We start from the raw sequence: 23,564 nt of genomic DNA, 5'->3' as shown, positions 1-23,564 counted from the left end.
AAAGTCTTGATCTATCCTCATTTTTTATCTGATTTAATTTTCAAAAACCTCTTTCACAAACTGCTGTACTAGCCGAAATAGCAAGAATTGCTTGCCATAGCTGCATTAAGCATGGAAATCCTTCAAACCATTCAATTTCACCTCCACATAAATCCCATGCTTCACACATATGCTTTTTGGGTAATATTTATACATAGTACACATAAATTCATCCATTTCACCCATACATTTAATGTTGTCCACAGCAAGCAAGCCTCCAACACTAAATTTTTCACATAAACATGTCAACCATATTCTTGTTTGAGAGTCTCTATCATCCATAGCCTCATAATAATTATGAGGACTAAAAACATTAGTTGCATTAAAAATAGGTAAATATATGAACCTTGCATTTGAAGAGTCAATCACCTTCATTACAAAATCCTTTCCCAGCATAATGCAGTCATCTAATGTCCCTCATATTTGTGACTTTGGAATACTTTCAAACCTTAATTCATGTACATGTACTATACCTGTTAAATCTGCAAGCTCAAGAGTTCCTTGTTCTGTTTTACTTAAAAAGGATGATGTGTGCATTACACCTACCCCAAATGTGCCTCCTAGGAATCGCTTATGAAGCAAGCTAATAGTGATATCCAAAGTCGTTCCAAGAGATGTAATTTCAACATGATCATCTTGAAACTTTTGATTCATCTTCTTTAACTCAATAAGCACATCTACAAGTAAGTGGATGAAAAATTGAACTTGAAATATTGTAGCCATCTCATACATTTTTTTTCTCCACTAACTCCCATTCTCTTAACAAAGCATGCATGAGCTTCATGAGTCTTTTGATGAATTTTACTCTAGAAATCCATCTAATATGATGAATTTGTAACACTTCTAGCCTTGTGATTTGGAATGACTCCATTAGCACTTTCAATTCTCCATGTCTTTTAGTAGATTTCCCTAACCATGAATAGATCCTGTTTGCAAACTTATCAATAGCTCACAACTCTTCAAAATAAGGTGAAACATCATTTGCTTCTAATGCTTCTTGATGAGCTATACAGTGGATATCTAATAGATCAGGGGCATGTCAACAAAGCTTAGTAGATAAACCTTCATGAATACCCCTCATGGATGATGCTCCATCAAATCCAAATCCAACTAACTTTGTCATGGATATATTCATGTTTTATAAAATAGATGTCACAACAACATACATAGACTTTGATGTTCCATCCCTAATTTGTAGCAATTGTATTAATTTTGTAGCACATGGACCTCTTCCTTCATTTGTCAAATATGTAATATAAACAATCAAATGCTGCACCATAGTTTGATCAGTGCTTTCATCAACTAAAAGTGAGTAATATGGACTTTGGAAAATCTCATCTTTTAATTTTTTCTAATATATGTCATTAGCAGCTTTTAGAAAGTCTTTTCAGGATGTTTTATTTGTATATGTTGAGTATTCATCTATTAGAGGCATGTGAGGAGTGTTTTTATACCTATTCAAGTCACAAATTGACTTATATACTTCCAAAAGTAAAGCATGTATTGCAACAAAATACATGTTCTCAATAACTGATATAATTATCTCTTTCTCAGCATCAACCATTAGCTTTACATGTTTTGTAATTAGAAGAGTACTCCATTTACTTTCTCCCTCTACAAGTTGCAAAGAAAATTTATGAGCCTCTAACATTGCATGGATGTTTAAAGCACTAACATGAAGGGTTGTGCTTCCATCTTTAGCAAATGTAGTTTCCCTTTTATATTTTACACACCATGAACATTTTATCCTTTCAACACCATTAAAATATTTTACAGCATAAGCCCATGGAAATCTCATCCTCCATTTGGACTTGAATGTTCTTTTGTACCTCTTGGATGTTGGTACCTCTTTAAGAATTTCTGCACTATCTGATTCATGGTCCTCATCCACATCCTCATATACTTCATTTTCAGAAATATGGAGTTGATTAGAGCATTGAGAGATAACAAATGCATCGTCAAGTGAATGTTGTTTCAGATCCTTTTTTGGGCAACCAAGAGGTGGAATTTTATACCTATAATCAACAAAACAAAAAATATAAAAATATAGATTAATATAAAAATACACAATATTCTTTGAAAATAAGACAATATACAACAAAATTCATATGAAAACTAATGAAAAGCAACAAATAGATCTCACACAAATAGGTTTGTTGATCATCGAAAATTATAACTAACATTGATCTTCATGGAAGGTTATGCACATTTCCATCACCAAAATGGAATTTCCTCTATAACAAGGAATATCTCAAATTGTTTTTTAGTAACTGTAATGTAGAAGGCATCATGATTCACAAGGACAACAATCACAAAAAAGGGGATGCACAAAGCACACCAGTAGTTGGCAGTTCGAGTGAATTTGGGGAATAGTTTGCAATTACATAGGGGTCTTTTGTGCACCTGCCTTAGACAAATCATGTGACAAAGTTGTTGTTGGGATTGACTTGAATGATGGATTGCTTAAAGGCTTCTTGGTTGAGGAATTGGGCATGCTCATTGATATTTCTCTCTTCCATCTCAATACAAATCGTTTCAGTGGGGTCATTCCTCTTAGCTTCAAGAGTATCACACTTTTAGCAGAGTTGAATGTGAGTAACAACCAACTCTCAGGGAATTTCCCTATTGTGGTTATGGAACTGCAGAGTCTGGTGTATTTGGATCTGAGATTCAATTTCTTTACAGATCCTATTCATGCAGAGCTCTTCAACAAGAAGGAGATGGATGCTATATTTGTGAACAACAACTATTTTGAAGATAAGATTCCAAACAACATGGGGAACTGTCCAATGTCTGTGGTGAGATTTTCCAATAACAAGCTGACTGGAAGCATTCCTAGTAGTGTTGGCAACATGGCCCAGAAGTTGAACAAGGTGTTGTTTCTCAATAATGCAATGTTTGGATGCTTGCCATAGGAAACAGGGATGCTGGAACAACTCAATTTGTTGGATGTGAGCTTTAATCACATAGGAGGTCAGGTTCCAATATCTCTTGGTTGTCTTGGTAACATTGAGAAGCTCATTTTGCCTCGTAGTGAAGTCAATTTGTTATTCCTTTATTAATTTTCAGCACTTTGATATGTTCAATTGTTTATAGGAATGCCCCCTTGTTTTGATTGTGAAAGTATTTTAGGGATTAGAAATCGGTGAAAAAGTAGCTTTTCATATATTGACCTTTGTTTTTTTATCAAATATGTTTTCCATTGAAGCACTAGAATATATTTCTGGGACATTCTGACTATAGTCAGAATCTAACTAGCTGAATTGAGAAATGTTTATCAGGAAAAATATTACTTTCAAACATAGATCAGCTTATCACACATTATACCATGAATGTTTACAACCTTGTTGAAATGGATAGTTTCTCATGATGGCCAGAAATTATTCTTAATGTGAATTCAAGTTTACAAAGACTATCAAATTGATATAAAATTGTCAAGTATACATGATGAAGATCTTTGAAGCTATGAAATATTTTCATATTGAAATAGTTGAAACATTTTGCTAAAGTCTGGATAATTGATTAATGATTTTGTTATTTTTGGTTAAAACCAATACTAATTTGTTTCTCTATTTTTGAGGTTGTGCAGAATGGAATAGGATGAGAATATCAGTGAATATAGTCACCCAGAATAGACCTACATCACTGAAGAGGCTTTTGGATTCATTAACTGAAGCCTATTATGTTGGAGATGATGTTGTTTTGACATTCAATATGGACAGTGTTGTGGATGCAGAGACCCTGAAGACAGTGGATAGTTTCATTTGGCCCCATGGTGAGAAAATTTTGAGACGTAGGATTATTCAAGGGGGTCTCATAAGGGATGTTAGTGAAAGTTGGTATCAATCCTCTGATGATGATTTTGGTCTACTCCTTGAAGATGATATTGAGGTTTCTCTGTTCTACTATATGTGGCTCAAATATGCCCTGTTGGCTTACGACTATGATCCACAAGTTTCTTTCCCTGAGCTCAATGCCATTGCCCTATACACTCCAAGGGTAATTGAAGTAGTTAAGGAAAGACCCAAGTGGAATGCAACCCAAGTCTTCAAGGCAGTGCATCCAAACACACCATATTTACATCAGTTTCCATGCAGCTGGGGCTCTCTATTTTTCCCATGAAAGTGGAGGGAGTTTTACAAGTACATGAACATGAGATTTACAAAGGATGCAAAGAAGAATCTTGTGTAGATACCTCATTCTAGAACCAATGGATGGCAATCATCTTGGAAGAAATTCTTAATTGATGTCATGTATTTACGAGGGTATGTAACACTGTATCCCAATTTTCCTGACCAGAGAAGCTTCTCAACAAATCACATGGAGCCAGGAGCTCACATTGCTGTAGCCGACAATGTTGTGACTCACAAGAAGGAAGATTTTGAAGTGCCCCTCCTGTGAGAGGACTTCCATAAGCTACTTCCTCAGCAGAAGATGCCTCCTTTATCAAAATTGTCAGTAATCAACCTCTTCAATCAAACCACCTCCCTGAAGGGGTTGAAGTCAGTAGGATCTAAACTGCAGCAGGATGCTTTAAAATGCAAGTTGACAGAAGTTGTAATGGAAGATGATATCATAGGAGAACCATAGAAATGTGTCACCTACTGAGATATTTTCTGCACTACCCTCAGTTCCTGCCCTTTGAGAGATGGTGAGGAATGTCTATCTTATCCCTTAACTTAATGACACTTATATGCTAGATATTTTTTTAAGATTGGCATGGGATGATACTTTGCTCGTACGGAATAAGTGTAGAGAAGTATCAACCAATGCAAACAAAATGAATAAATCCCAAATTTACCTTTTATGCCTAGTAATTTCAGCTGCAGCCACTAAGAGCTTAACACGAGAAGAAAATTGGAGCTCACTTACATATTGAAGACTACCAGGTTTAAGATGAAGAAACTGTAACCAAGTTCACAAGGAGATCCTCATGTCATTGCCTTCAAGCATTCCAGAGGTTCAACTATGATATCCTTGTTCCAAAATTCTGTGATCTGAATTGGGGTTCTATTCTTCAATATGAGAGGCTAGAGCATCCCATGGCAGGTTGTATTATAGAGTTCTATGGCATTTGCTTGTGAGGAGGCTCACTTGTATTTGTTTCCATCGAAAATAGTGGATAGGATGCTCTAATCAAGTCTCGCATTCTCCAATGTAGGTCATGTCTACAAGGATTTTGATGAGGATGCATTGCTTATGCAATTTTATTTCACTGAAATTTATTTCTGATTTGATTCATTTCTCAAGAATAAGAATAAGAATAATCTCTTGTCATAGGCTTGGCATTTGTATTGTAATATGCAACCCTCATTGGCAAGCTTGTAGCTTCAGAAAGGTTGTAACTTTAGAAAGTAAGTTGATTAAGGCAATCAAATTACTGAGTTGCTACAATTTTATTAAAAATTTCGTTCATCTACAATGCACTTAAGCCAAGCTCATTATATGAATATGGTTGAATGATAAATATGAGGTTGTAAGGAATACATGCCTTACTATTAAAATTTTTGGAGCCTTGAAAAACCCAAAAAATGCTAAAAATAAATCTTCGTTTTATTATAACATAAAACATATTTTCTTTGGAGACTTCAATGCCTTCCCACAATTTCGTCCCTAATTCATTTTCCAAACACTCACCTAATACAACCATGACTGTAGATCTAGCCTAGCTCTATTGAATTTTTGGTGTAGCTGGAAATAATTGATTTGCTCCATAAGGAGCTTCCAAGACCTTATTGTTCCATAAGGTGCCTGCTTCTAGAGGTGATCTAGAGCATGCCCTAGGTTCCCGAAATAGTGCCATGTTACAATCATGGATGGTGAAGTTATTTTAAGCCAAGGCAAACATGGAACTATTAAAGTGTGAAGTCATGGCCGATACTTGAATCTCACTGAATCAAATTAAATGAAGAAAAGAAAAATATTCATCATTCCAGTCGTTAAAACTGATTCCTTATATCTAGACTAGAGTACTTCACATCTCATTCACCGTTTGATGATATGTTGTGTGGTTTAGGAGATGTTGCGGTCAAATAATGTTATCAATAATAAGTTTTTGTGGATCTAATTTTAACACTGTTGAGGAGATTTTCATGATCTGCAAGTTTTCGTAGAGAAGTAACTGTGCCCAGGGTAGATCATGAAAAATGGCAACATATGTTGAAGCATTAAACAAATATTCCCTTCTTTGTTTACTTATTGAGGGTGGTACTCCATTTTTAGAATAACAACTCTTAAGTAATTATGTGCAACCATATTCAAATTAAGTGTTGCTAATTTCTAGAAATATTCTCCTTAGTTCCATTGACAATAGAGGAACACTGTTGGAAATAATCATACATAGACGAAAGGAAATAAATGGAAAAACAGAAGAAATTTATCCAATGGATACTGAGAGGAGTGTATGCATCATAACGGATGCCCATACACATTCTCCATTACTAACTGAAAATAAATCTAATATTGCTAATAGTGAACCAATTTAAGGGTAACGAAAGACATTTGAAACATAAAGTTGGTTGCTCCTATCTTCTTGTTGCAGGTAGGGTTTATTTTATTTTAGAAATAAAATCTCCTTATTTGAAGGAAATTATTTTGTACTGCATGTGTTCTTTGGTTTTCCTGGGCTGATTCTCCTAGTATCACTTTCTTTGCTACTTTCTCATTTAGTGCAGGCCCTGGGTAATGTTTTCATTACTACTAATGTTTCTGCAAATATCTTCATTTGGTTTCTAATGTTGTTTCGATTTTATTGTTTAAATTCACTGTGAAGCATGCTTATGTTAGCCCTATGTTTTCATAGTTGTCCTTTGGTTTTAACTCACAGAGGAAGGCCAATATATGGAGCAGTTTTTAACACTAGGAAAAGAAATTTGTGTGCTAGAGCTGATGCAAACGAAGAAAAAATCTCTAACTGTATTGCTCCCCTTGATTTGGAATCTCCAAGTGGTCAATTTTTGTCTCAGATTCTGAAGAGTCATCCTCACTTTATCCCTCTTGCAATTGATTAGTAGCTAGAGAGGCTTGTCGCTGATCGAGATGTTGAGGCCCCAAAGGAGAAGCCTTAAACAAGAAACAAAAATCTTGTATTATACGGGTTGCAACCATAATTTCAACTTTAGAATGCTAATTTTGAAGTAGATTTCCTTTCTCTTTACCATTATAGACAATGATTCCTTTATATCCTGACATAAAAATTGAAGTTTTCCATTCCATAGAGGTTGTTGAGATGATAAAGGAGCACCTGTCTCTTGTTATGGGAAATCACAATATAGTGTCAGACTCAAATACTATTGCTGAAATTAGTAAGTTGTGAGGGGGGCACGTTTATGCAATATCCATCATGTATGGATACTTCTTGACAAGTGTTGACAAACACTTCCAGCTAGAGAAGAGCATGTGATTCTTCCTTTTGTATCAAATGAAGAAAATGATGTTGAGTAGTTGAATTACACCCACCCAGAAGTAGAAGGTGGAAATTGGCAAGATAATTCAGTTGTACAAGGTGGTGCATCAATTGCGGCAACTGTTGCTGCAATGGCTGGTGCAGCAAATCCTGAAGGTCAAGATTTCAATCCTATAGTTTTTGGTTAGATAGGGGCTAAACCATGTAAGTTGAGGGCTTATGTTATGTCCTTTGATCCAGAGATCATGCATAGGTATGCTACAATGAGGTCCAAAGAGGGAGCTTATTTTACTGAGTGCACTGAAATGGAAGATGAAGGTAGTGACTCCTCTTTCATATTTGCAATATGGTGGCCACATATTAGGTTTAGAGAAGTAGTTTCATGGAGAGTTTATAATGCGATCCTTTGAGCTTTATCTCTGCACTATTAATGGTATGCATGTTTACAGACATGCATTTACTTACTTTTGTTATTGAGTCAAGAGAAGAAAGGTTCTGCAGACACCTTGGTGGGGGTATTTTTTGTTATTGTGTCGAGAGAAGCAAATTTTTTAGGTCTCAGAAGCACATATTAATAATTATGTGAATGTTGGTGTAAACAACATACATTATGCCAATGTTTCTATATTATTATGTCAATGGTGTTGTAAACAACACATATATTCCAATGTTTCTATAATATTATTTCAATGGTGGTGTAAACAACACACATTATGCCATTGTTTCTATTTGCAGTACATATTATGTCAATGTTTCTATAATGGTGGTGTACACAGAGGTAGTGACCATCCAACTAACATGATGTTGTGACCTTCTTCCTAACATAATGTGGATTGGTTTGATGAATATGGATCTCTTGCTAACAAAATGCTCATTCATAGACATGCTCATTGATCTAACAGAATGTTCATTGGTTGAAGATGAATTTGTGTGCTTGCTTGTCTTCCTCCTTGTGGGACATTTTGACTCGGTGTGTGTGAATAACAGTGAATAGTAAACTAACAAAATGCTAAATTGGTTGAAGATGAACATGTTTGGTTGGTTAGTCTTCCTCCTTTGTGGGACTTCTTAAATGGGAGTGTGTGAGTGATCTTATTATCTTGGACTATATCTCTTTTCCATATGTGTATTTCGTAAAGAAGATAAGACTAGAATTCCAAATATTTTATTGCATTTGGCTTCTTAATGCTCATAAGGAAAGGTTGGAAGTTTATTCTTATTATTTTTCCAAAGATGCATATGTTATGAGTTATAATTTTAACTATGATCCAGTCACACAATATTTACAATCCCTAGACAACACTGATATTTTAGTAGATAATGTGGTAATAAATTTATTTGTAACGACATAAGAGGTAATAATTTGCTATGCCCAATCGGATCCATCATTTTTTTGCTTATATGTTTTATAAATTATCATGCCCATTGATTTAAAATGTTGTCCAAGACCCACAAAATGGATAGACCCAAATTTTCACAAAAGCTCATATTTAAAATCTACAAAAAAACCAAAAATTTCCAAACAGATGCCCTAAGTATCTCGACTCACCACAAAATATAGAAAACCAAAGAGAAACTTTGCATTGATGCTTGTACTATGAACTCTGAATCGTATGATTCTAGAAGACATCCAAACATCGCTCTAGCTTCAGAAATCCATTTAACAAACGGATCCACATTGCCCACAAAAGGAGAAATTTATCATCCATTATAGGAAGACCACTTATTATCTCGCACAATGGAGCAGGTGGGGATTTTTCAGGTTGCACTAATACGACTTATAAAAGACACATACAATGTGGAATTGACTACATTAATGGTAGTGTTCAAACAACAAAAGATAGTGTCCACTGTCTAGTGTCCTAATTGCTAAGTTGTAACAAGTTTTCAAAGTTATGGTCATATGTTTTGTATGTTAGAATGTGAAATGTGTATGAATGTTCAATGTCGAGGAATTTTGTAGTGCATACTTAGAATTACTTACCTACCAACTGGGTAGCTTAGAGTTTTTGCACATAGAGAAGTGAAATGTCAATGTTTTACAACTTGGATAGTGAATGAGGATGATGGGTAAACTAAAATACGCACTTTTACCTCGACCCATGCCCTCATTGAACTACCATGATACGAGGTGCAATGCTTGTATCTTCTAACTCTCACAATTTGTCTTGCCATTTTCTACCAAAGTTGAACAACTTTGCTCTGTACATCCCTGATCCTTTTCCAAAATTACCCTACACATTTGTTGGTAAAAGGTCTAACACCAAATCTCTATAAATGTGAGTACAAGCTATAACAGGGCCTTATTTCCTTGAATATAATGATTCCTTTAGTATACTAGTTATTATCAATACAATAAAAAATTCAGATACTCACTTTCTATTTTTGGATTTATGTCTTCGTTTGTAATTGGAATTCCTTGCCCCATACATTTGCACAACAACGAGAGCTCTATATAGTATTCCTATTACATTTCTAGTCTACACACTAATTATAAACAAAATCAGCCAATGGTTTATACCAAATATCTTAAAACGTGAGTATAACTAAAGGTATACCCGGGCCTTGTTTCCTTGAATGTAATGATTCAGAATTTGCAAGGAATTCTTTAGGGTTATTTTATTTTATTTTATCCCAGGAAGAATTCTTTAACTTAAAGGCAAGTATTGCAATTGACTTGAATAGCTCTAGCATCACAAGAAAAGTTTCCCTCAAAGGGTCAAATGTAGAACATAAGTTGTTTTATGTGGTTTAGTTATCATGACCGGGATATAGTATCATCAAAATTATCTAGGATTTTAACATGGCCCCAATCTCTTACTAATGTCTTAAGGGAAACTAAAAGTTTGTGGGTGGTCTGACATTCTGTCATCTTCAATTTTTCAACCATAACTCGATTGGAAGAACTTTTCATTTTTAACTCCAATTTTTCAAACAAAAGTTTTATGAAGCTCACCTTCTTGAGTTAACCTTGAACCTTGATAATGATAAATATCTATACCATGGTGATTATATCTGCACATAAATATAAATCCTAACCCTAGAAAATCAAAATATTAACCTTCCATAAAAATTGTTGTAACATAAATACAAATTCTGCTACACATGTTGCTAGAAAAGGCTAACGAGAACACACAGTAAACACACACATAAATCTGAGTTTCAACTCTGCAACATGGAAAATAATAACCTACTGCACTGAAAACAATAATATTCACACTTTCAATGGTCCCCTCTCTACCTCCTCCATAGACTAGGAGAATGGTATGTACATTGAATCTAGACACATGCATAACGGTTCATGCTAGTCTAAAATAAGAAGTGGTGACTCGGTGAGTCCTGACTCCTTATCTGTAGGGAAGACCGAGATTTGTTAAAAAGTACAAAAGTGCTTTCTGATTCACCATTATATCTTGCACGTTAGAGGATTATTTTTTATAATAAACCTAGTTAGTAGTAACCTACACATGAAGTCTCTCGTATATCAAAAAATGAATAGTGTGGTAATTCATTGTTTGAAGATGAATCTCTGTGCTTGGTTGGTCTTCCCTCTTTGTGGGGACATTTTGACTAGGTGTGTGTGAATAACAGTAAATAATGAATAGTGTGGTATCCATATTGAATAATTTGGAGATCATAACATACTAATATAATTTGGAGCTCATTTGGAAGAATTTTTGAGGTACTTGGCCTTTCTAGTTTGTAGGACTTGTTAAGTGGGTTAGTTCCTGAAACACAATGAATGAAAAATTGTGTGACAATGGGAGTCAGCATGTACATTTTCATAATTTATAACATGGAAAACCCCATGATATATAGCCATTCAATGCTCTAATAATCTATTGTTCATCTTTTGTGAAACATATTTTTAAGTTCTACGATTTTCGTGAGTTGGGTTATTGGAAAGTACAGTGATATGCAGAAAATTCAGGGTGGGTTTATTTCATATTATAGAAAGAATGATCGGTCAGTTTACGGACTCTTATATGCTTCTTTGAGTACAGATTTAGTGGGAGAGTGCTTAACAAACATTGAGAAAATGGCAAAGTCCAACTCCACTAACATTGAATCAGTCAACTTTGGCATGATAGTTAAATTCAGCAGTCCTCCTAGACCTCAACCCGAGAGAGTGCGGGAGCTACATGACAGTTTCAGGCCATGGAGAAGGATTTTCAGCTTCTATAAAGAAGAATGTACTGACTGCCACTAGGAGTTGAACGATGTAGAACTAGATCATATACAAAATGACCTTTTCAATGAAGAAATTTGAGAACTTGTGGTCCGTGGAGGGTCAATTATCTCAAGAGGGCAGTGGGTCATATTGGGCATCTATGGAGGATTAGGCTCCTGAAGAGAGCAATGGATCATATTGGGCACTGGTGGAATCTATGCACAGTAAGTACTAGCACATAATTAGTAGCATCAAAGTAAGCAGCTAAGGTGATCAAAGACTCACAACACCTTAAAATGTATATCCAATTTTAAAGCCAACATTTCGCCCAATAGTACCCCTGTTCCTAACGATGAAATTCATGCCATTTATTCAGTTCCTATCAATGAAATTTGCACAATTTATTTAGTTCCTATTCGACCTATCTGATTCCTTCTCTATAAAAATGATAGAGTTTGATGCTGCAGCATACCTGGTTCTTGTTTTCGATTGAAGAAGAGACCGACTCTTGACTTGAGTATGAATGTGCAACAAAAGCTCTTTCACTTTCACTGCAAAGATGGTTTTTTGCCAAACTGCAGTTCTTCTCCAACGAGATGAAAAAAGGAAATCCTTCACACAAAATCAGTCATTAAGCATGTCAATGCCATTATGGTTGTTGGATCCAACTCAACCACTTCTGTGCTCCAACTCCCTTACCATTAATCAATCTTATTTAATGCTTCAACAACCTCTTACTTGGAAAACAACTTTACCGAGTCACCAACTCACCAATACCACTCACCAGAGCCCCTATCAAGTCACTACTACCACTCACTAGAGCCACCACTTGGTAATGACCACAACCCATTCACCACTACCAATACCACCTCGCAAGCTAGCACCTCCATGTATTATGTAACTTGATAACTTGATGACTCACAACGAAAACCAGACCTCATTCTTCTGCTTACCGACTACAAAAGTGAAGTTGTTGTGTTAATAACCGAAGACCTCCTCCTCAATAGTTCTCGGCTTCCTTCTAACTTCTCATCATTCCAACTTCCCAAGTTCTAATTCCCATGCCGGTGTGGCAGTCTATAGGCTGCAGCCTGGAAGTTGGGAGAATGCTCTTTCTGGGGGAATGAAAAAAATAAGATGGGGTAATGGGTAACCTACTAACCACTATGGTAGCCTGGCCAGTGGTGACTCGGTGAGTCGAGACAATTCGAAGCCTCGGAGATGCTCTATCATAATTCTTTGTCAAAGAAAAAATTCCCTAAACAATCTGTGACTCCCTGGCTTTGCAACCTGTTAAAAGCTTCGGAATATGTTCTGCATGGTAGTGATATGGCTCTTTGTTTTTATCAACAAAATTCATATCTAATGATTGATCATTCCTTCTATAATAAAATTTCATGTCCATTGTCCATTCCTTTACCCTACTCGATTCATATAAAACCCCTACGATTTTTTTGTGTCAAACTCTTTTCCTCGTATTCCTTGTTGTGTTGTTGTTTCGATCCAAGCAGAGGTCTTCACATGCACAAATTAACTGAGATCCAAGTTCTTCTTGGCTATTGCACACAATAGTGTTGTGGTTGATTGCTCAGGAAATTTTGAGAAGACCAAGTGACCTGTGACTTTATATGTACTAGCTTTCTCACTGTGTATTCTCATTTTGTGAGCGTGCATGTGATCAATTTGTGTCTGAGCATAGGTTCTTTTGAGAATTTTCCTTCTTAAATTTGAATCTTTGTAAAGGATAAATTATAAGGCCCAAGGGTTGAAACTTCAAACTTCACCATTTGGTGTTCAACCCTATTCACAAGTTCAACCATTGTAATTTGTAATAGACCCATAGTGCACTCATAGTTGGAAATTGGAATTCCCAAAGTCCCTTCTTCATAAAAATGAAATTAAAAAAAAAAATCGGTGGCTTTTCAACTTAACAACCCTTCTTAAAACATTTTATAATATTATTCCATTTTTTTTTTAAATGGAAAAATTCAATTTATTTATTATTTTTTTTTTAACTAGTAAAATTTTCTCCCTAATTCTGTGACATGCAAGAGACCTTTTGAAGGGTTATGACGTGTTCAAATTTGATTACTAGGCCTCACCAAGGTTCAGAGTTGTTCGTGCCAACTAGAAAAACCCTAAGTGCTCGCCCTTTTGGCAACAAAGTGCATAGTGGAGGCTAGTCTCACCCAAAGCAGTATTGGGGGTGCTAGAACTAGGTTTCTGCATCGAGACACAGTGTGATGAGTGGTCTTAAGCTCCTATAGCTTAGATCTACCTTTGAAGATGGATATCCTTCTAGGGCTCGCTAATGTAGCTCTAAGAAAACTGCTTCTAGAGCTTAAGGAAGGTCTGTGATTAGGCTTCATAGACCCTAAGGAAACAATCTATCTATTTTCGCACACTAATTAATAACCCTAGATCTACCTTCACGAAGATCTATCCAGTTCATCACAAATCATAGTCGATTCAACATTTATCTTCTCGAAAATAGATAATCAATTAATTCATACATAAATATTATAGATTCAATAGATCGATACCACATTTACACATTACTTCATAGAAAACACATTATTAGTGACATAACATAACATAAACAAGATTCACAATAATACTTAGATGTAAATTGTTTCTCTAAAATCTGTCTTTATTCAATTTCAATGTTCAATTTACTTTATTAGCTTGTTAGGAAGTGTATGTTACTGCAAAAACATGTCAAACTATGTGAGCTGTTGCATGAACAAAAAAAAACCAACTCATATTTTATGGGGCCAGAAATATGGTATTACATTTTCAAAAAATCATGTTTTTTCATAATAAGAATAAGCATATTGATACAATGTATAACTTATAAACTATACTGAATTTTGTAGAGAGTTTTTCACATCAAAAGACCAGTTTGAATACATATCTACATGATATTTAGGAAAACAAATTGTTTGAAACTCACTAGAAAAATAGAAAAGTATGTATGACCTAACAACATTTTGATATAATCGGTTTTTTTTTTAATAATTAAAAGGGAGAATATAATAGGTAAGTATTTCTTGGGTGAACAGACAACCTCAGCCTCACCACCATAGTAAACACTGCCTCAAGTTGCATTGCCTTCAACTGCCTTCACAGCATCACTACGCACTTGCTCATATTCGTAGGGGTTGCGCCTCCTAGAGTCATCAAAACTACCAGAGACAAATATATATATATATATATATATATATATATATATATAGATGGTCATGCAGAGTCAAATATTCCAGTGTCTATTTTGGTTTTTGGTCAAGATATAGATACTCATCTAGAATCAAATGTTCCACTCTTTGTTTTGGTGTGTATTTTTGCCACTGTAACTGTGTTCTCTAACTATCAAAAACTGAGTTAATTCCATTAGATTGACGTGATTGGAAGATCCTGTTATAAAGTCAAATGTTCACATTGTAATTAGAAATATAAATTGATCACGTTACAAATTGAGCCAGATTGTAAATTTCAGAATATTTTGAAACATCAATGAATTCAAAAACTGTTGAAGATAATGGAGAATATCCTAGAATAGGTAGAATGAGTTCACGTAACCTCAGGAAAGGAATTAGTTTCTATTTCTTAGGACGCTGTCCTAACTTCCCTAAAACCATGTTTTCTATTTAATGTGTAATGTGCATGAACAATGTACAGTGTTCTGCAGAGCCAGACTCTCCTGGTTTAGAATCTCTTTTGTAGAGCTGACCAGTGGGTTTTATTCCTTTAATACAAACATTTCCATTTTTATCATGGTATTAGAGCGTCAGTGCTAAGAAACTTATACGCTGGTTGGTGGGTGGTTCTTTGAATCGAGATCATTACAGTTATGAGGAGGATAGCTGCGATGATCCCGAGATCATCACTGGTTCTGAGTGTACCTCTGCGACAAGGGCACTGTAGCAACTTCGCGCATATCTTTCAACTTTTTCGTCACAGGAAAGACATGTACAGCTGTGATGATGTCGCAGAAAGGACGAGAATATCTGCGATGATCGTGGAAGCCAACAACAAGGTTGTGGCTATGAGGGGAAGCCAATAACAAGGTTGTACCTGACAAGAGAAGGTTGTCTGGAGGCTAAGAAGGGAGCCACGGTGATCTGCGGGTGTGCTGCGAGATCAGACAACATTGAAGAGTAGTGATCTATCTCTGTCACAGATCTGGGGTAAATTTAACATCCTTTACTTGTCGATTTTTTTTTTCTAAATCGTGAAAATGAATAACAATATATTTGAAGCATGCATGAATGAGCATAACAAGCTCGATGGTTCCAATTATGAAAATTGGTAGTTGAAGATGCAGACTCTATTAAGAGCGCAGAGTGCTTGGACGATTGTGAATGGGGATGAGCCGAGGCCCACGGCTGGATTGGCATCGGTCCCAGATTGGGAGAAACGAGAAAGTAGAGCAAGGACAATGTTAAAGATGTTAGTGAAAGACTACATTATACTGCACATTAGAGAAGGTAAACAAGCTAATGAGATCTGGGGAATTCTGAAGGAATTGTACGAGATCAGGAATTCAAATCATCTTCTGTTCCTCAAGAGTAAGATCATATCCATGAAGATGGAGGAGAATGAAACAATTGCTTCATTTGTAGCAAGGATCAAGGATCTGAAAACCAAATTATCTGAAATTGGTCATACAGTTGACGATACAGATCTTGTAACCATTACAATGAATGGTGTCACTGATGGTTATCAAATGTTCATGACTGGGATTAATACAAGAGAGAAGATCCCGCATTTTGAAGAGCTGACAGGTATACTGATGTAGGAAGAATAAAGAAGATCGTCTCTGAAGCCCCAGAGTGCCGATCTTGCATTGATGGCAAAGAAGAACTTCTACAAAGGGAAAGGGAGTCCACAATAGCAAAACGGAGCAATTTCACAGAAACGACCAAATCTGACCCAAGGTATGCATCTGAATGAAAACTACTATGAAACTAAATGTTTTTATTGCAGGAAATTGGGTCATATTGTGAGGGAGTGTAGGAAAAAGAAATATCATGAAGAACAACAGAGGTCGAAAATACATGTAGGTCATCTCACGAATGGTGATCAGGTGTAGAATTTAAGATTGTTCATGGCAGATCGTGATGAAAATGTTGATGTAGACATCTGGTATGTAGATTCAGGAGCGTCAACACATATGCCAGGGAATAAGCATTGGCTTGAAGATTTTAAAGAAATCAATGAAGGCACACAGATTTACCTAGGTGATGACAGAAGTCATCAAATGAAAGTGTGTCGGAAAATTTTTGTCATTCTACCTAATGGTAATATCAAACAAATTATAATGTGATGTATGTGCCTGGCATAACAAAGAACTTGATTTCTATATCTATGATTACAGATCAAGATTTGAAAGTTGAATTTTTAAAATCTAACTATTACATTAAAGATATACCACATGCTATGAAGACAATTGCTACAGGAATCCGAACAGGAGGACTGTACAAGTTGGATGTGAGACCTGCACCGGTTCGATCATTCACAACAGTGAGGTTGAATACAGAAGATCTTTGGCATCAGAGATTCGGCCACATCAACTACAATGATTTGTTGTTATTACAAAGGAAGGAAATGGTAAGAGATCTTCCTATGATAAAATAAGTACATAATGATTGTGATGCCTATACTTTAGGAAAAATGCGTAGAGAAGAATTCCCTGTTATAGTAGAAAAGAAACAAAGGGATATATTGGAATTTTTGCACACAAACCTTTGTGGACCCATGCAAACAAAATCATTAGGAGGTGCACTGTATTTTCTACTCTTTATTGATGACTGTACAAAGTTTTCTTGGATGTATTTCTTAAGTAAGAAGAGTCATACATTTGAATACTTTAAGAAGTTTAAAAATATGACTGAAAGACAAACAGGGAAACAGATAAGAATTCTCTGTTCTGATCTACTTTAAGAAGTTTAAAAATATGACTAAAAGACAAACAGGGAAACAGATAAGAATATAGGAAGGATGAGCTTATTCGATATTGTAAAGATCATGGAATTTTGCAGCAATTCGCAGTACCCCATACTCCACAGCAAAATGGAATAACTGAAAGAAAGAACAGAACTCTAGTGGAATGTGCTAGAAGTATGTTGAAAGGTAAGAATATTTCAAATGGTTTTTGCACTAAAGTAGTGAATTCTGCAGTTTATTTGAAAGATAGGAGTCCTACAAAAAGTATTGAGTCTAAAACTCGTTTTGAAGCTTTATATGGATATAAACCTGCATTAAAACACTTAATAATATTCGTATGTAAAGCATTTTCCCACATACCAAAGGAACATAGAAGAAAGTTAGACTCAAAAGCCATCAAATGTACTTTTATAGGGTATTGTTCGTCATATAAAGCATATAGATTATTTAGTCCCTCTACTCACAAGATATTTTTTAGTAGAGATGTTAAATTCCATGAGCAAGATAATGAAGAACCTGATGAGAACTATGATGGATGGGACATTCCGTACTTTGAGGAAGAAGAAGCAGAGCACAATCAGGGTCAACAGCAAGCAAAGGCAGAGGATGAACAACAATAACAACATCATCAACAACAACAACAACTGCAGCAGCAGTAATAGTAGGAAGAAAAAGCAAATGATGATCAAATAAGGTTTAAAACCACCACCCCACAACTCAGGAGATCAGGTAGGAAATCTCAAATGCCTGCAAGATATAGGGAGAATGTTTTTATAACTAGTATGATGAATGTGGTTGAATTGTCTAGTTATAAAGAAGCAAACGAAACTAGTGAATGGAAAATAGCCATGGAACAAGAATATGATTCAATAATGAGAAATAACACTTGGGAATTGGTTGAACTTCCTAGAGGAAAACAAACCATACGTTGTAAATGGTTATATAAACAGAAAATTAATGCAGATGGAACTATAGAAAAACTGAAAGCTAGGTTGGTTACAAAGGGGTACACACAAAAAGAAGGGATAGACTATGAGGAAACCTTCACCCCTGTAGCTAAATTGAACACTATCAGAATGTTAATCACTTTAGCTACTAAGAAACATTGGATGATGCACCAACTAGATGTAAAGTTTGCATTTTTGAATGGAGAACTAAAAGAAAAGGTTTATCTAGAGCAACCAGAAGGGTTTGTCCAGAAAGGAAAAGAAAATTTAGTTTGTAGATTGAAGAAAGAACTTTATGGACCAAAACAAGCTCCCAGGTAGTGATATGAGAAAATTGATTCATTTTTTCTACAAGCTGGCTATAATAGAAGTAAGAATGACCCTAATCTTTACACCATGAAAGATGAACAAGGGTGCGTAGTGTTGATTTCATTATATGTATATGATTTGATAATTACAAGTGATGCTACATATGTAATTGATGAAATCAACCAACAGATGTCACAAATGTTTGAGATGAAGCACCTTGGTGAGCTCAGATATTGTTTTGGTCTTGAGATCTGGAGAGACTCAGGTCAAACATTTCTTTCTCAATCAAAGTATGTCAAAGGCCTGTTAGAAAAGTTTAGAATGGATCAATGTAAGCCTGCACTAGTACCACTACAGCTGAACATCAAATTGAAGTGTGAGGATGACTCAAAAGTAGTAGATGCAACACTTTACAGATAGTTGGTTGGGAGTCTAATCTAGCTAACCACCACTAGACCTGATTTGGCATATACAGTCAGTGTGCTAATCCAACTTATGTCTAAGCCACTTGAAAGCCACTGGAATGTAGCGAAGACTGTTTTGAGCTATCTACAAGGTACTGTAGATTGCCATATTATTTACACTGACTCTTCTGATGTTAGATTGGCAGGATTTGTAGATTCAGATTGGGTAGGAAATGTAGATGATCGCAGATCTATAATAGGTTATGCATTCAATATTGGATCCAGGGTGATCACATGGAGCAGCAAGAAGCAGAAAAAAGTCTCATTGTCTTCAGTGGAAGCAGAGTATCAAGCCATGTGTGCAGCAATGTTATGCATTCAGTCTTGGATTCGGGGTGATCACATGGAGTAGCAAGAAGCAGAAAACAATCTTCTTATCTTCAGTGGAAGCAGAGTATCAAGCCATGTGTGAGGAAGTTTGGTTGTGGAGACTTCTCCAGGATGTTTGGGAGGAACAGACAGTCGCAACAACAATCAGATGGGACAATCAGAGTTCAATCAAGCTGGCCAATAATCCGATGTTTCACAAAAACACCAAACATATTGATTCTCAATTCCACTTTGTCAGGGAGAAAGTGCAATCCAAATAAATTCATCAGGAATATTGTAATACATGTGATAATGTTGGGGACATTTTCACTAAGCCTCTTGGAAAAGTTAAGTTTCAAATGTTTAGGGAGATGTTAGGCATATATGTGAACCCATTCTCCATTAAGGGGGAATGTTGAAAATAATGGAGAATATCCTAGAATAGGTAGAATTGTTTCACGTAACCTCACGATAGGAATCAGTTTCTATTTCTTAGGATGTTGTTCTAACTTCCCTAAAACCATGTTTTCTATTTAATGTGTAATGTGCATTCTGTAGAGCCACTCCTAGTTTAGACTCTCTTTCATAGAGTTGACAAGTGAGTTTTATTCTTTTAATACAAACATTGCCATTTTTATCAGAAAATGCAGATGATCACAGATCTATAAATTCAAACGTTCACATTGTAATTAGAAATAGAAAATTGGTCACGTTACAAATTGAGCCAAATTGTAAATTTGAGAATATTTTGAAACATCAATAAATTCCAAAACTTCAAAATTCAATCTTGTACCAAAATTTCCAAATATTCCAAATTCTGGAATACATAACCCTAAAGATTTAGGGAATCAACGATGTAAATAATAATGGGCACCTTGTTATAATTGAATGTTAACCAATTATTGCCTTTCTTTCTTTACTTCTCAATATCTGATAGTTTAGACTGATTATAAAATTCAATTCAATGAAGGGTTATATCAGTTAGTACATTCACGGAGTACATTAATATGCATGTCCATTATTCATTGCCCATGCCATTCACATATAACTTTAAAATTTGTGTTTATGCATAATATTTTGTACCAAACATGGGTTGTTTCTGACATATAATATATTTCTTTGGTAGTCACACAATAATATCGTATAAAGATGTCAAATTTGACCTAAAGTGAATATGCCAAAATGTCATCATGTATATGTTATCGTTTTCTCAGTGGAGCGCATATTATTTTGAATCGCATATTGCTTTTATCGCACAAGCTTTAATCATGTGAAGCTTTCATCATCGTGGCTGATGCGCTCTCTAAAGCCGGTCTCTCCTCCTGTCAGGGCTTTAAGTTATTTGAAAAGTTTTCTGTCGGCATAGGTTGTGGTTTGAGATCATTTGAGTATTAATTTTCATCTTTTTTTAATATTTTGGTCTCATTTTATTATAGGTACTTTCTTGGATGGGGATCCCTGCAAATTCCTCTGTTTTTTGTTTTCTTCTGTGACAGGAATTGTCGTACCCATCTGCAGTTTAAGATGAACATGATCTAATATAACCCTATAAAAATGTAGCTTTCTTTGTCTGAAATGAAAATTTGTTTTTTTCTTCGGAAAAAGTGAAGCTTTAGATAAAAAAAATTTGAACTGAGCTATAATTGTACTCGGGAGCCCAAGACTTCTTAGCTATAATGCCACATGAATTTTTTAGTTCGTGCGGACGAATCGATCGCACTCGTTCACTCTGCAATTAAGAGACATATGATAGAAATACGATAGGGCCATCAACATACCAGGCCTGTGTAGAGTATCAATTCATATATTGTCAATACCACGAAAGAGAATAACTCATTGTTAAGAGAATAAACCATAACAACAGTTGCGTATGGTAGTTGAAAATAATTAATATTATTATGTATTAATGGAGAAATGGTTACACAAGTTGTAACGTATCTCCTTAGTTTAAGATTTGTTCCTAGAATTTAGGAGTTTGGTTGCAACTTCCTGAGTTCTAGTAATGTACTTAATGATGTAATTGCTCATTTGATGAATGTAGAGTGTACAGAGAGAATTCTCTTTGTTTGAGTGTAGTCTCCAGGTGCAGTACTCACCTGTGAGCTGCAACTCCTTTTTAATTCAAGTCTGATTTTTTTCTTGGTATCAGAGCACAGAGTAGGGATAGCCTTAATTTTTTTTTAGGATGCATCATTGATTACAGAATTGAAGTGGCGGTGGAGTGTACATAAGCATTCGTAGAATCAGGTGGACTGCAGTAACACCTGAAGACAGGTCTCAGACGATAAATCATCCCTGAGCAGAAAATTGGGTTGGCACGGTTTCGTCGCGAACAGTCGCGCCATTTTTGAGTGGAACGAAGGGTTGGCGCATTTTATTAAGGAACAATCGCACCATTTGGCGCGGTTTTGAGACTGATAGTCGCGCCAGCACGCCAGGAAGTGCTATTGGTGCGGAAAATCAAGCATTAATTGGGCCAATTTTGGAGCAGATCGGATTTGCCCGGAGGTGGCGCATTGGAGTTCCTAATCTACTCGGTAGCAGCAGATTGGATTTGCTCGGTGGTGGCGCATTGGAGTTCCTGATCTACTCGGTGGCAGCAGATTGGATTTTCCCGGTGGTGGTGCATTGGAGTTCCTGATCTACTCGGTTGCAGCAGATCGGATTTTCCCGGTGGTGGCGCATTGGAGTTCCTGATCTACTCGGTTGCAGCAGATCGGATTTGCCCAGTGGTGGCGCATTGGAGTTCCTGATCTACTCGATGGCAGCAGATTGGACTTGCCCAGTGGTGGCTCATTGAAGATACAAATTTTTTTCTCAGCAAAACAGAGGATTGGATCTGGTATGTGGTGATTTATTTTATTTTTTTTAGTGTGTCCTGAAAGTGTACAATTGGATAGACTTATTCATCAGAGGATCAGAAATTTTATCAATCCAATATGAATAACAATATAGAATCGTATCTCCATGAGTCTGGCAAACTCGATGGATCAGATTTCATCAACTGGAAATTCAAGATGCAGACTTTACTTGAAAGTGAAAATGCATGGTCGATCGTTACAGGAAATGAGCTGAGATCAGGATCAGCCACACAAGAACAAGATTGGGATAAAAGGGAGACAAAAGCAAAGGTCATATTGAAGATGTCCGTCAAGGACAATGTTATCCCACATATTAGAGATTGGAAATCGGCCACTGATATTTGGATGACGATCAAAAACCTATACCAGACGCAGAATACAAACCGTGTCTTGTCACTCAAAGGAAAGCTGTTTGCATTGAAGATGGAGGAGAATGAGTCTGCTGCTGGATTCATTGCTAGAGTCAAAGACCTAAAGGACAGATTGGGAAATATCGGAGAGAAAGTTTCCGATTCAAATCTGGTCACGATCACGTTGAACGGAATGACTGATAAATACCAGATGTTTATCACAAGGCTGTTAGCAAGGGAGAAATCCCCTTCATTTGAAGAGCTGATAGGGATTCTGATACAGGAAGAAGAGCGACGACAAAATTTGAAATCACAGAGCAATGACCTTGCTCTAATGGCAAAAAGGAGACAGTGTAGAGGGAAGCAGAATCAGCAACCGCAGCAGCAGCAGCAGAAAGGAGCCAACACCTTTTAGAAGAGACAGTTTAAAGGTATGTCTGCTAATAATTTTCCCAAAAAAAATGTTTTTACTGTGGAAAACCTGGTCATCAGATTAAAGATTGTTATAAGAGGCAGGCAGACGAAGGAAGAAACAAACAGAGAAAACATAAGGGTTACTTTGTTAAGGAAGAAGAGGAACATAGCCACGAACTTCGACTGTTTATAGTCGACTGTGCCCTTTCAGCTTCAAAGGGAGATGAGGACGACATATGGTATGTTGACTCGGGCGCATCCTCACATATGACTGGTAAGAAGGATTGGTTTGAATTTCTTGAAGAAACTTCATGTGGGTCGAAAATCTATTTAGGAGATGATAATGGAC

At 36.0% G+C, this 23,564-nt stretch overlaps 1 protein-coding gene and 1 pseudogene across 1 annotated transcript; both read left to right on the top strand.

The window, feature by feature from the left end:
• The first annotated feature begins 3,639 nt into the window (after positions 1 to 3,639).
• Positions 3,640 to 22,231, top strand: LOC149262571 (uncharacterized; annotated as a pseudogene).
• A 298-nt stretch (positions 22,232 to 22,529) lies between these two features.
• On the top strand, positions 22,530 to 23,216 carry LOC149262570 (uncharacterized). Its single transcript, XM_089380604.1, has one exon. It carries the CDS (start codon positions 22,530 to 22,532, stop codon positions 23,214 to 23,216), a length of 687 nt encoding a protein of 228 aa, XP_089236730.1.
• Positions 23,217 to 23,564: the final 348 nt, after the last annotated feature.

This window comes from Pinus tabuliformis, chromosome 6 (assembly GCF_031772625.1).
Source record: "Pinus tabuliformis cultivar Carrire ecotype Pingquan chromosome 6, CPIR1, whole genome shotgun sequence".
Classification (NCBI taxonomy): domain Eukaryota; kingdom Viridiplantae; phylum Streptophyta; class Pinopsida; order Pinales; family Pinaceae; genus Pinus; species Pinus tabuliformis.
This window is presented reverse-complemented; position numbering and strand designations above follow the sequence as displayed.